Genomic DNA, 13,830 nt, shown 5'->3' with positions numbered 1-13,830 from the left:
CCTGAAAGCAGGTACAGGGGCCGGGGATTCAATCCCTGGGCCTGCTGTGCCAGCTCCTCCCCTGGGGTGCTGCTAAGACAGCAATTGATTCAGGGCATGTTGGCGCATGCCTGTAATCCCAGCTCTTGGGAGGCTGTAAACAGGCGGATCTAGTAGTGAGACCTTGAACACCCTGTAGACCCTTCCCTAAAAATACAAAAATCAATAAATAAAATAAAATAGTTAAAAAAAAAAAAAAGGAATGTGGCACCACGTGGGAATGACTGAGTCTGGCATACACTACCCCACTGTCTTGGCTCAGGCCCTCCCCCAAGCTCAAATGGAAACCAAGCCTTGAAATCTCAGGGGTGGCCCAGACAGAGAAGCAGCCCCCATCCTTGCCTCAGATGAGCGTCTCCTTAATGGCTTGAAAGTCTCAAGCGTGTGACTTAATTAAACTTCAATTTCTGGAGTATATAAATAATGAAATACGGCATTTATATGTAGTGCTGTTTACTTTGTAGCCTATTACTGCAAAACACGCTGAATTATTAAAGCTGGTAATTGGTTCTTCTCAGGCTCTCTTTTCTGCCACCTCCTGCTACCTGTCTTATCAGCGCTTCCCTGGAACTGACAAGAGGAATTAACTCAGGTAAACCTGACGCCTGGGTCCAGGCTGGCTGTATGAGCTGGACAGAAAATAGCAGTTCTTGAAAATAACCCCTGAACTGTACTGCTAGCAAATACTTTTACTCAGGGAAGGAAATGAATACATATCTGGGGGCAGGGAGAGAAGATAATTTTAAGAAGCTGAATATATTCGCCTTAGGGGAAGGAGAGATTAGAAGAGTCACCCTTTCTCATGGAATCTTTCACAGGATGAAATTGTTTATCTATTTTAACATGGAGGAGTCCTGCCAAGGAGACCAGCATGGTGTCAGGAACCCAAGATACCTTCACGCAGTCCCCTAGAAGGAGAGCTACAGACGGTAATTATATCCGCATCTGGTGTTGGCGGTGACAGTCATTCATGAAGTTCCCTGCAAGCCTGTTCTAGGAGGCAAGAATCAAATGACAAAACCTCCCCCACTGAAGCTGTGAATGGGCCCTTCACGTGGAACCCAGACATGACACTAAAGACTCTTCCAACAGTTAAATTACTTTTAAAGACCTGTGACTTGGAGTTAAATCAAGCACCATTAATCTTTCAAGATAGAAGAGCTGGCATTTGTCTTGAAGACACGGTATAATATAAATAGTGTCAATAGTGTGCCAAAAGCTGCAGAGGATTGCTTAATAAAAGCATTTTATAAGCATTAAATTATTAATAATACAGATTTAATTTGGTTCTGAAGTGTGGCTACTATTCCTAAGTCTAGGTCTAGTGCATTGTAGGTGTACGATAGCTACATTTGTTCTTCGTTTATTGTTTTTTGGGTGCCTGGAATCAAACTCAGGACCTTGCACTTGCCAGGCAGGTCCTGTGCCACTGAGATATATCCTCGGTTCTTGAAGTCACATGTCTCCGTGTGCATGCGTGCATGCGTGCAGGTGTGTGTGTGTGTGTGTGTGTGTGTGTGTGTATGCGTGCACACGAACATGTGCACGTGTACCTGTGTGTGTTCTTTTAGACATTATTGTACACATAATGTGTGTTGTGATTAGTGGTGTCACAGCAAAGATTCAGACTCAAACTCAGGGCAGCCTTTAAGAAGCCATGCTTAGGCTGTTGGGCTACTTCCCCAGCCCAGGTGTGGTGGGCACGCCCACTCACATGAATTGGTATAATTCTGGAAACCGGCATACCAAAAGGTGGTTGTAGAATTGGAGTTATGAATGGTTATCCCCCAATTTTACTTGTCAATATTTTCAGATATTTCTGTATTAAATGTATGTATCACTTGTACAATTTATAATATAACTCTAAGTACATAAATTATCATAAAAAGGAAAACTCCTTGGTTGGCCTGAGGCTAAGAAGGATGGAAAGAAGTTAAGAAGACCACTGTTCCTCATGTAGCTGGGGAGGCTGAGACAAGAGGATCGCTATGAGTCTGAGCTGTGTAGTGAGATCCTGTAACAGATTAAAAAAAAAAAGCCATGCTTTTCTCTCCTTCTGCCTGTTTGTCTTTGTCTCTCTTCTCTCCTTTCTCTGTGCCTCCCTCTTCCTTCTCTCTCTTCTCTCTCTCTCTCTCTCTCTCTCTCTCTCTCTCTCTCTCTCTCTCTCTGTCTCCTCTCTCTCATGGTTTAATACAGCAGAAATCTATTATCTAGCATTTTCAGAGGTTAAAATCAAGAGTGGGCAGCGCCTCTTCTAAAGGCCCTAGGGAAGACTCCTTCCTTTTCCTTTCTTTGCTTCTGGTTCTTAGCAGACACAGAGGTTCCTTGGCTTGTGGTGGTGCCAGTCCCATCTCAGCTTCCTCCTTCACAGGTCTTCTCCTCTCTGTGGGTCTCTTGTGTCCTATCCTTTTCTATAAGGACATCAGTCATCAGGTTTAGAGCTCACACCCAGTCTATGATTAATTTCACCTTGGGATCCTGACCTAACTGCATCTATCAAGACCTTTCTCAGTAAGATCACAGTCCGAGGTGGTCCTGGGTGGTAGAAGCACACTGTCAATGGTGCTGTGCCTGGGAGCACAGACCAGTGAGTTAGAAAGTTCTCTGTGGGGTAGAAGAAGCCTCTGCCTGGGGGTCCTAGCATGGTCTGGATTCCAGCCTTCCATTCCCAATGCCCTTAGCTTCTTTTGTTCAGGGAAGATTTCTGAAATATACTTTCACCAACTCTTCACTCTCAGCTGATGTCATTCACAATTGCATTTACTTATTCTACCTCCAATTATCTGGGATGGAGCCTGGACAGATTCTCATTTCATTTGTTTCCTGTTACAACATATAGGACATTCTATTTCTCCATTTCCCTCTTCCTTTCAAATTAAGATGTTACTGAGATTTTAAAATATAAACCAGTAGTTTGAAAGAAAGAAATGACTACTGATATGCAAAGAAGAAGAATTAGGTAAGGATCATATATTTCAAAAATAGATATTTTTTTTTTACTTGATTTCCTGAAAAAGTGAAAGAACGATTTACCAACATAAAGGGAGGAAAAGAGGAAGAGTGGTCTTCTTAACTACTTTCCATCTTTCTTAGCCTCAGGCCAACCAAGGAGTTTTCCCTTTTATGATAATTCACGCACTTAGAGTTATGTTGTAAATTGTACAAGTGATACATACATTTAACACAGAAACATCTGAAAATACTGACAAGCAAAATTGGGGGATGACCATTCACAGCTCCAATCCTACAACCACCTTTTGGTATGCCAGTTTCCAGAATTATACCCAATACATGTGAGTGTATACATATAAATATGTAAATAAATACAAAGTTTAAAAAAAGGATTAACATAATTTCTTGTCTGTGGCCCTGGGGGTTGAACTTAGGGCCTTCACACTGAGCTACATTCCCAGGTTTTTTTGTTTTTTTTCCAGACAGGGTCTTGCAAGTTACCCACGCTGAACTCAAACTTCTTATCCTCCTGCCTCAGTCCCCCAGAGTGCTGAGATTATAGGTGTGCACTACTACCCCTAGCTGTATTGGTGTAGTTTGTATAAATTGCTTATTCCCTTATGTCTTTGTTACTCTTCTCTAGTTGCTGGGACAAATACCTGACACCTAAATTTAAGGAAGGAAAGGTTTATTTAGCTCACAATTACTGGAGGTTTCAGTCCATACTCAGCTGGCTCCAAGGCAGCCTGGCACATGGCAGAGAGCAACCTTTCTTGGTGGCAGCAAATAGAAAGAGCAACGGAGAAGTAGCAGCAGCTCAAGCAGCTAGCTTCTTTTCCCTCCTTACATTGAAATGCAAATTACCTGCCCCAGGGCAGGTACAGTATTCACACCTACAATGATCAATCACAAACTCTCGAAGCCACCCCAAGATTGCATGAGGCTTTGGAAGGACACCTAGACACAAACCATAACACCTTAGAAATATGCGCAACTTTCAATTACAAAAATAAATTTTCGGGGCTGGGGAGATGGCTCAGTGGAATAAGCGCTTCCTGGGCAAGCGCAAGGGCCTGAGTTCAATCCCTGGTTCCGCCAAAAAAAAAAAAAAAAAAAAAAAAAAAGATTTTCATCAAAGTGATCTCTTAAAAAGGAATTCAGGGAGTAAGCAAAAGGTTCAGATTTTGAGATTTGTTCCCATGTACAGTATTGCTAAGCCATTTTGCTCTTCAAAACAAGTGCACTTGGTTTCAAGCTCTCGATCTGCCATTTGGCTGTCCTGTCTTGGGCAAATGCTTCCACCACCTCTGTTCAATAATGGTACCAACTGCTAGGTTGTAATGGAGATTAGATGAAACAGTGAAGCATTGAACAGGGTAGCTGGTATCTCTTAAGTCATCGTTAAGTATTATTTCCTCATTATTATATTAAAATGTTAACTTGAAACTCCTGAGAAACATTCATTTTTCTCCACGGCCAAATAGTCAGGGAGGCAGTACAGCAACAAAGCACCTGTTATTTTAAGAGACCTGTACTCCAACCTGCTACAAACCAAATGTTTGTGCACTTATTAAACTTTTAGACTTAGACCCCGGTTTTCATTGGCTGACTTCCCCTGGAGGATAAAATCTGATACCTGCATGCTAAGGCCTGTGACTTTGAGCCAGTGACTGACAACTGGAGTCTGTGAAGTTCTCACAAAACCGGGGGAAGAAAATGGAGTAGAAAGCCTCCAGCCTAGCCAGCCACTCAGATCCCTACAGAGCAGCATCACAAATGCATCTGCAAGTTGCTTTCCTGAGACCCAACGCCCAGAGAACTCTCAACCCACTCCCTGATTCTCTACCAAAAACTCCAGTTTTCCACCATGGAGTAGACATAAAAGCTCCAACTGGCCAGGCCTGCAGGTCTGCAGCTCTCCAGAATGACAGCCTAACCTTCCAAGAGATGGGACAAGGGGTCCCTACACCTTCATTCCCTCAGGTACTCCCACCAAAAGCACTTGTGCAAGCTCAGCAAGTGCTCTACAACTGAATTAAATTCCCAGCCCTTTTTATTTATTTTGAGAAGCAATCTTACTAAGTTGCCCAGACTGGCATCCAATGTGCAATCCTCCCACCTCAACCTCCCAAACAGCTGTGATTACAAGCATGTGAGTGCCAAGAGCCAGGGCTTGGTATTCACTCATGATATCTAGAAGCCGAGGCTCAGCCTCCTCCAGTCCTAACACACCTCGCTCCTTGAGCAGCCTGTCTGGATGTGCACTAACACTGGCTGAGTTTCTTGTGTGTCAGCTGCTGGGCCAGCATCTTGCTTGCACTTTCTCATCTCATCTTTGAATGTATGAGAAAGCAAGATTTGCTGAGGACAGATGTGCTGTGTGCCACACAGGGAGTCCCGGGGGGAGGACTTCAGTTCTGAACTAACATGACAGCAACTGCACTGAGAGCCACTCTCCTGTGCTCACCTTGTGCTGGGGGCTTTATGAACATTCTCTCTCTCTCTCTCTCTCTCTCTCTCTCTCTCTCTCTCTTTTTTTACACAAGGTCTCACTACACAGCTTGGACTCAGTGATCTTCCTGTCTCAGCCTCCACAGCACTGAGATCACAAGCCTGTGCCACCAAGCCTGGTCTCCTTGGCTGGCTTAGTGCACCTGGGGACCAGGGGCTGGCATGGCAGGTGTTACTGGGGATTGAACTCGGGTCCTTGAGCTTGCCAGGCAAGTGTTTATACCTCAGAACCATCTCCCCCAGCTTTTTAAGGACAGTTTTTATTTTACCTCTTTATATTTCTTTAGACCTCCTACCCAAAAAAAGAAAGTCAGGTTTTAGATTTTTTTTTTAACTTTTTTATTTATTTTTTTTTTTATACTTTTTCCATTTTTTAAAACTTAGGTATCACCTGGATTCTAAGCTGTCCAGAACAAATTTCTACTAGGAGATTATAGTTACTCATGTTGCTAAAAAATATAGTATCCCCCAAACACTACCCATATGTACAGCCCAGTCATTCTTTGCTGGCACAAAGTGAAGGACTCCCAGTGAAAGTGTCAAGAAAGTTTTCTTTTACAGGAGAAGTTTTCAAAATTTCATAATCCAAAATAAACCAGACCCTGGGAAATATTTAGGAGGAACATAAAATTTACTCTATTTTCAAAGGATTTCTCATGTTTTCTTTTATAAATTGCCCAGACAGCGGGTTCCCAAAGAAAACAAGCACACTGTCACATTTTCTCCTATAGGCTCCCACCATGAGTCATTAGGTGCAGGGGTCATTGTGGCCACTGGCTATTGAATGGAGTAAAGCTGCTAGAAGCAGGAGCTCTGTGTCCAAGTTGGCCAGGATTCTTTGATGGCAAGTGACAGAAATACAAGTCAAATTAGATTAAGAAAATGGGAACTCATGACATACTGGAATATAGAAAAGGTTGAGACAGCACAGCTAGCAAAGGCCGAAGCTGGCTTGGGATGGGCTTTGGCACCTGCCCAGCCCTGCCCTGGCCCTGCGCTGCCTCCTGTCCCTCCCCTCCTCCTGGTTCTCTGGTCTCTCAGTGCAGATCATCTTCCCCCAAGTGGCTGAAACTCAGCCGCAATTCCTGGGCTTCACATCTTCTAGCTGCAGTCACTAGCAACAGTTTGCCCCATGTGGTCCCTTTATGTCCCTGAAGATCATTTTTAAAATATCCTTAAGAAAGTCTCCGATTTGGTCCACCAGGTCAGGGGTTACAATCCCAAGTAAGTTACCCACACCCTAAGACAAAGTCAAGCCCACAGGCTGCTCCAGAATGTGACGGCTGGCCCTTTCTGTGTTTCTCCTGCAGCTGTTTCCCTTCGTCCTCATCAACAGACCCAATATCTGATTTATAAGAACCATTCTGGTTCAACTAAGGTGACTCTGGACACAAATAACAGAAACCTAAGGTCCATCACTGTGGAACAGGAGACCAGTACAGACCAGACCTCAGGATTTTTTGATTCTGGGCTTCACATGTTGCTTCAAGGACCCATTTTCTCCTTGTTTTCCTCTATTTTGCTCTCCAAAATGAAGCCTTTATCTAAAATTGGGTACTTCAAGATCAGGGTAGCATACAGGGCTATTGTCTTGGTTATATCTACAAAATAGTCTTTTGTCCAGTACAATAAAATATGTATTTTCTTCTGCCTGATGGGGCTTTCCTGGGTCACATGGCACCAGAGGACCAGTAACTATGGGCAGAGAGATGAACAGACTAATAAGCTTCCCCTTGGATACCCCTGGGGTACCCTCAGAAAGTGATGTACTATCCTTGCAGGTTGAGCCTGTTCCTTGAAGCTGGGGCCTAAGAAACAAGGAAGGGATGGAAGTGAGAGTGGGCATAGGAGTTGGGAGACAACCACAAGGTCGATCACGTCCCCTTCCCACAGGTGGCCCGAGGGGTCTTGGCTTCATCTCTAATTCAAGGCATAGTCCTCACTTAGTTTAAGTCAACTAGCTGATCTGATCCCAATTATCTGCTACTTCCTGTTCTATTCCATCCTTCAAATTATAGGAGCTTTAGTTGTTTTGTTTTTATTTTCATTTTTAAGACAGGGTTTCACCATGCAGGTCAGGAGGGCCTTGAACTTACTATACAGTCCATGTTGGCCTCCAACTCACTGTGATTCTCCTGTCTCAGCTCCAGTGCTGGTCTTACAGATGTGTGCTACCACACCCAGCTAAATTAAACCAAAGTCAATGTGATGGGGGAAAACTTGCACTGGGGCTTCAGGAGAATGTAGGCATTCCTTGCCCCAGGTAAGTGACAGAAGGAAGCTGAACTGATCCATGAGATGGCAGATCAGAGCCGAAGACATCAACATGAACCTAGGTTGGTTTAATAGAGAGATAGCTACATATAGAAATATATATGGATGTGCGTATATACACAGGTTTTGCATATACATTGTGCATGCACACACACGCACACACACACACACACACACACACATGCGCACACACACAATGTGTGCTCTGTAAGCTTTGAGGGCATCAAAGACATGACGCTCCGCCAGGCATGCCCAGTACCCAGGAACTTCCCAGCACCAGTCTCCAAAGGGAACAGGGCTCCTTAAAAATAGACCAGGACACAAAATATTCAACATGATCCTGAGTCAGAGAGTGAGGAAGTCTCACCGAAACAAAAGTGCTGACAAAAACCAAAAGCACGCTGGAGGAGGGGGATATCAGAGATGTACAGGAGTCACTGGAAAGTGCCTTAATGGGCAAATCAGCAACAGTATCACCAACAGAAAGGTCACGTTCAGCATGACCCAAAATGTAAAATAAATATCCCTGCGTGCACACTGATGCAAATAAGCAATTTGATAAGTTAATTAATGGGAGACAAGAAACATCTCTCCTGCTGAGAATCTCCAGTAATTTCTGTATATACTCAGTCTTCAAGGAGCAGAGGCAGAATTTTCATCCCTTGGGTGTGGGCTGCACCTTGTCACTAGGTACTAGATATATAGAAATTTTCTGTACTATCTCAACTAAGTATAAGCCCATTCCAAAGAACAAAATCGATTAGGAAAAAATCTCTCTCTCTCTCTCTCTCTCTCTCTCTCTCTCTCTCTCTCTCTCTACATTGTTACTACTAAGTATAACTATTTTATTTTTCTAAGAGGCACGCACACTTATTTTGAATATTATTAAACCATACATAACTTGATACAAGTAAAGTCTTACATTGGGTAGAGACAAGGTGGGTGCTGCATCCATTCATTCAAAAATATTTATTGAATGTCTGCTATGACATCGTCTCCGTCCCACAGCCCAGTGATACAGCGACTGATGAGGCAGCGTGTACACAGAAGTGGAGAGGGACAAACCAAATCCAGTATTCATTTAGTAACAGGCACTACCAAGGACAAAATATTGAGCAACAAGGTTTACAGGGGGTAGAGGATGATGGGAAGGGGCCCAAGTGCCTGGCAGCTAGGAGCACTCCTCTGGGGAGAGAAAAGGTCAGGGTAAACCTGAAGGAGGGGGCAGGGAGCTGACCAAGCCAGATATATAGAAATGGTGGGGGGTCATGAAGGGAGCAAGAGAATGGTGAGAGGGAGGAGATAAGGCCAGAGGACTAAATGGAGTTGACATCAGGCCACATTGAGAAGCTCAGTTTAATTCTCAGTGTGACAGGAAATTAGTTCTTAAGGAATGTTAGCCAGCTAAGTGATTTGATCTGGTCCGCCTAATAAAGATGATGTCACAGGGCCGGTTAGATTCCCCAGCACCACAGGCCGGCCCCGCCCCCAGGCGGCTGAGCTGGCCATCAGTCCTGGCGTGGGGGCACACACCTGTAATCCCAGAGCTGGGGAGGCTGAAGATAGGAGCATCACTATGAGTTTAAGTGGCTGAGTGACAGCCTGTAACAAATACATTTTAAAAGGGGTGTGTGTCGGGGGGAAGATAGCTCAGTGGTCTAAAGCGCCTGCTCAGGCGAGTTTAGACAGCGCAGCGACTGTGTTTTGATCCACCGCACTGCCCGCCAGCCCTGCCCCAGGGTGGGCTGAGCCAGCCACACACACACAATAAAAGATGACACACCTGCGTGAAAATGGACAGGCGCTAGAGGAGAACCACACAGAGCACAAAGAAGGCTATTTCAGTGTCCACTGCGAAGTGGTACAGATGGTGGACTGAGGTGGGGTTGGGGGGGTATTTTTAAACAGAACTAGCAAGACTTCCTGACTGGGGATAGGGAAGGGTGACAGAGGGGATTCATGATCTAATCGACAAAAAGAGGGCTTCCGGACCAATAACGACAATAACAACGAGCTGGGAAAAGAATCAAGAGCCATGGCTATATAACATCCTGGATGGTACTACACGTTACAGACCGCTGTCCTCTGTGAGTAGCAGCTAACCAGAGCAGGGTTGCAGACTTAGCATTTTGTTGCCCAGCATCATGCGTGTTTATTGAGACACTTGATTTCCGGGGAAGACTTATCTCAGCGCTCAAGGGGAACTGCAGGAAATGGTGTCTCCAATGAGCAAGGATGTGTGCTTCCTTGGAGGTGGGGAGCCGGGAGGCAGCCGAGGGTAACAGGTTTCAGTATTGTCCTCTCCCAGCCTGAATTCTGGTAGGGCAGTAACAGCATTCCCCATTGCACGATGAGCACCTGGCAGAGGGAATATGCGGTAAACACATGCAGAACAACTGTGGAAACCAGGATGGAGCAAGGCCACAGGCCTAGAGGAAGCCTAAGCCTCCCAGAGAAACCATATGCTAAGAGAAAATACCAAAATCCAGGCCAACGCAGAAGAAAAAGAATAAAGTTCAGGAAAGGGTTGGAGTTGAGTAATCAGTAAGAGCTCCAGGATGAAGCCAAGAAATGAGAAACTGATTTTGCAAGACAGCACAAAGAGCTACGCAGCAGTCATGGTCGGGTTCTTGCCGCAGCACTGGATGATCTTATCATAGGATCGTCAAGGGTCGGAGCTGGGAGAGAACTGAGAAGGCTTCTGGCTGACTTCTGCTCATTTCACAGTGAAGAAAATATGGTGAAATGAACCCAGTTTGCTGGACTCCTCATAATGTATTCTTTTTGATCCTGTGTTGATTACCAGGTACATTAAACTTCCTTCCCTGTAAGCAGACTCAAAGAGGAGTGTTTAGGAGCAAAGTCCTTTCAAAGTCTAAAATCTAATCTCATGTAAATTCTTATTTTAGAATTAAGTTTTATTAAAAAAAAGTCATCTTCATAAATCCTTCCTCTTCCCATCCAGTGACAATCAGGCAGCCCATCATGGTTCCCTTTTTGATATGGGTACCAGGAAGCTCAGAGCTAAATTGAACACCTGATCTTCCTAATAATAGTGGGCTCAGTTTTTGGCAAGCAGTACTTATTTCCCCTCTTTATATATTTTTTTAAAATTTTGATGGCCTTCTTGTATATGAATTTTTTACTCACATTGTATTAAGTTCATTTTGGAAGTCAGCCAGCTATAAATCACCAATAAAGTGAAACAGAAGGAAGACTTCATTTGTGTCATGCACTGGGATTGCTCCTTCCAATATGGTGTCTGTTTTCAGACCCCACTCTTGACCTCAACCTCAAACCTTACCTCCTGGCTGTGTACTTACAGAGAAGCAGGCGACTGCAGGACCAACTGCACACAAATGACTAGTTAGAAAATTGTAGGGTCTGCCTGCTAACGAGTCAAGTCCTTGGAAACTGCTCCAAAATGAAAACAAGATGTGGAGGGAGAGTGCTATTTCCTGCACTGACGTGGCAGAACTTCACTTAAAGCAGGACCCCGGGGAGGCCAGGCAGCCCAAGCTGTGCGTGGCCAGCAGGTGCGGGCTGTGTCCGGTCCAAGTCCAAGCTCTCTGCTAACTCCAGCCACAAGACTGACCCTCTCTGGGCTCGAGAAATGAGATCACATATCCTCCAACTCTCTTGGATTCTCGCCACATAAAGAGATTAAAGCACTCATTTTCTGAAGCCATGAGGTTTTTTTCTTCCCTCCCTAAATGAAATTCCTCCTCAACCACAAAAATTTAACCCAGGCAGAATTAGGAAAGCAATAAAGGAGTCCATGCAGAGATCTTTCCTCCTGTTCCCTCCCCGCTTCAGAATTTTTGTTGCCATTTCTGCGTAGCAAAAGAAACAATAAATAAGTCCCCAAAAATGTCAACTGTTTATTCATTGGGGCCTGAGATTTCCTGTGGCTTTTTGTCTTTTATTCTTTCCTGAGTTTGTAAATTTTGTTCTTTCTTCTTACAGTGTTGGGTATGATTTCCTTGATCATCTAAGAGATATGTTCAAAAGAAAAATGGTTCTGAGGGCACTGTTGCTCACGGAGAGTCCTCTAAGCGTCCATTTAGATTCTGTTCATGATCTCCCAGTCAGAGCCAATTTGTTCAGATAGAGACAAGAAGATGCTGCCCCAGTGTTCCCAACACCTTGAAGAATGAGACAGCTCCAAAAATCTATGGTGCTTCTTTGGAAAAATCTCAGCAAGATTATGAATCACAGCCAAGAGTGTGCTAGGACCTCATCATAGCAGTAAGCGCTCATCCACACGGCCTGGCTCTTCCTCCTGATCCACCGCAGGTTACCTGTACACCTTGCACAAATTGCTAATCTTTATGCAATACTTTTCCCACATGCAAAGTGGGGATAATGCCAATGCTTACATCACAGAACAGGTTCTCAAACGTTGGTGTGCATAAAAATAAAGGAGCAGCTATAAAAACACCGGTTATTGATACCACTCGAGTGCCTTTTGACTTGTGGGGGTAGAGTGGGGTGAAGAATCTGCATTTTGAACAAGTTTTCAGATAAGGCTGGTATAGCTGATCCTCTTTCACAAGAACTGAGAACTACTACCAAAGGGTTACGGCACGGCCTATGCAACTGTTAACCACTGTCACTTCTGCACACTGCTGTTAGCACTGATTAGCTGTGGTAAGTGGTGTTAGTTATCATTTTACAAGTTGCTCCCATCACATTTACAAATCATGGGAAACTTGCACTTAAACCTCAATATAATTATAAGAAACCTCAGGATATAGGAGAGAAAGCCTACTAAATTCCTAATGAGAATATCCTTACTTAGAGCACATGCATTGAGAATACTTTAAATCCATGCCATAGATCACTGGGGGTTCCCCCCTAAACCTGTCAGCACCCATCTGTATATTTATGATGAGGCACAAGAGGATCAGAAACTGGCATGGCTCCTTCTTGAGGTTTCAAGTCTTTCCCCTTAGTTACAGTAAAAGCGCCAAAATAGACTTAGTCATATGCTCACAAAGAATTCTTCAACTCGGCTCACCTAATTAAGGAGCCTCGCAAATGCAGACGTTGCAATGGCAGTTGGAAACAGCCTTGAAACAGCAGAAAAAAACCAGACCCACTACAAGAGGGGAGATTGTGAAAAAGCTCTCCACAACAAAGGAAAGAAACGCGAATTCCAAACCTGCGGGCACTCCAGCAACCCAGGCCAAAAAGAAAACGCTCCACTGAAAAGCTGAAGCGTGTTACGCTTTGTGTAGGGAAAGAGAAATCAAACACGAGGTCAGGTCCAAGGTTAAGATATTTTCCTCCTAGGACCGCTGGACTGTCCTGGAGCCCGAAACAGAAAAGGAACAGGAAACCCCTGGTCTCCTGCCCGTGCCACGCGTCGCTGCTTCTAAGAACAAAACTTCTTTTTAATGAACTTAGGTCAAATGCCTCTTCTGTTGTGGGCACCCGGGGCCTGGGGATGCGCGGGGAGGGGTAACCAACAGCAGTCAGTCTTGACAAACGTCTAACTTTCCCATCTCAATCAGATCTGTTTTCAGCATGGATTCTCCCGCGAAATATGAGAATGAAATAGAATATTCTTGCTACGTGGTGGCTTTTGAAAAATTACACAAAGGGTGTATGATTGCAAGAAGGCAAAAAGATGTCTCGCCTTGACAGTTACAAAGTGTAACATGCAAGCCATTCTCCCTGACATTTCCACAAGGTCCGTGATTACTCTCAGCACTGCCCGCCAGGAAGGCTCCACGAAGGTGGGCCCTCGTTTCCGGCAGGGTGAGGGTCAGCAGTGGGCAGCCCCTGGGGGCTCCCGGCCCAAAGCGCCCTCTCCCTCCGGATTTGGCAGGACGGGGTGAAGGCTGGAGTGAGACACAGGCCCCCAGCCGGTCTGCCACGACTCACCTCGCCAACTTTTCCAGACTCGCTGCGCCCCGGCGGCCGGCTCCCAGGCGCGGATGCTGTGGCCGGCGCCTCCGAGCGCCAGGGACCCCCGGGAGGGCGTGCGGGCCAGGCAAGCGTGCGGGGACCCGCGCAGGGTGGCGCTGGGTAACAGACGCGGGGCGCGCG

General features: G+C 45.1%; 1 protein-coding gene across 1 annotated transcript in view; it reads right to left on the bottom strand.

The window, feature by feature from the left end:
- Nucleotides 1-13,823, bottom strand: part of Gxylt2 (glucoside xylosyltransferase 2) — a gene marked incomplete at its 5' end in the record, with an annotated part of 123,273 nt that extends 109,450 nt beyond the window's left edge. The window contains one exon of the mRNA XM_012514363.2: nucleotides 13,666-13,823. Within this exon, the coding sequence (XP_012369817.1) occupies nucleotides 13,666-13,823 (158 nt within the window). The remainder of the gene's footprint in view (nucleotides 1-13,665) is intronic.
- Between the last annotated feature and the right edge of the window lie 7 nt (nucleotides 13,824-13,830).

This window comes from Octodon degus, unplaced genomic scaffold, assembly GCF_000260255.1.
Source record: "Octodon degus isolate 3935 unplaced genomic scaffold, OctDeg1.0 scaffold00030, whole genome shotgun sequence".
Taxonomy (NCBI): domain Eukaryota; kingdom Metazoa; phylum Chordata; class Mammalia; order Rodentia; family Octodontidae; genus Octodon; species Octodon degus.
This window is presented reverse-complemented; position numbering and strand designations above follow the sequence as displayed.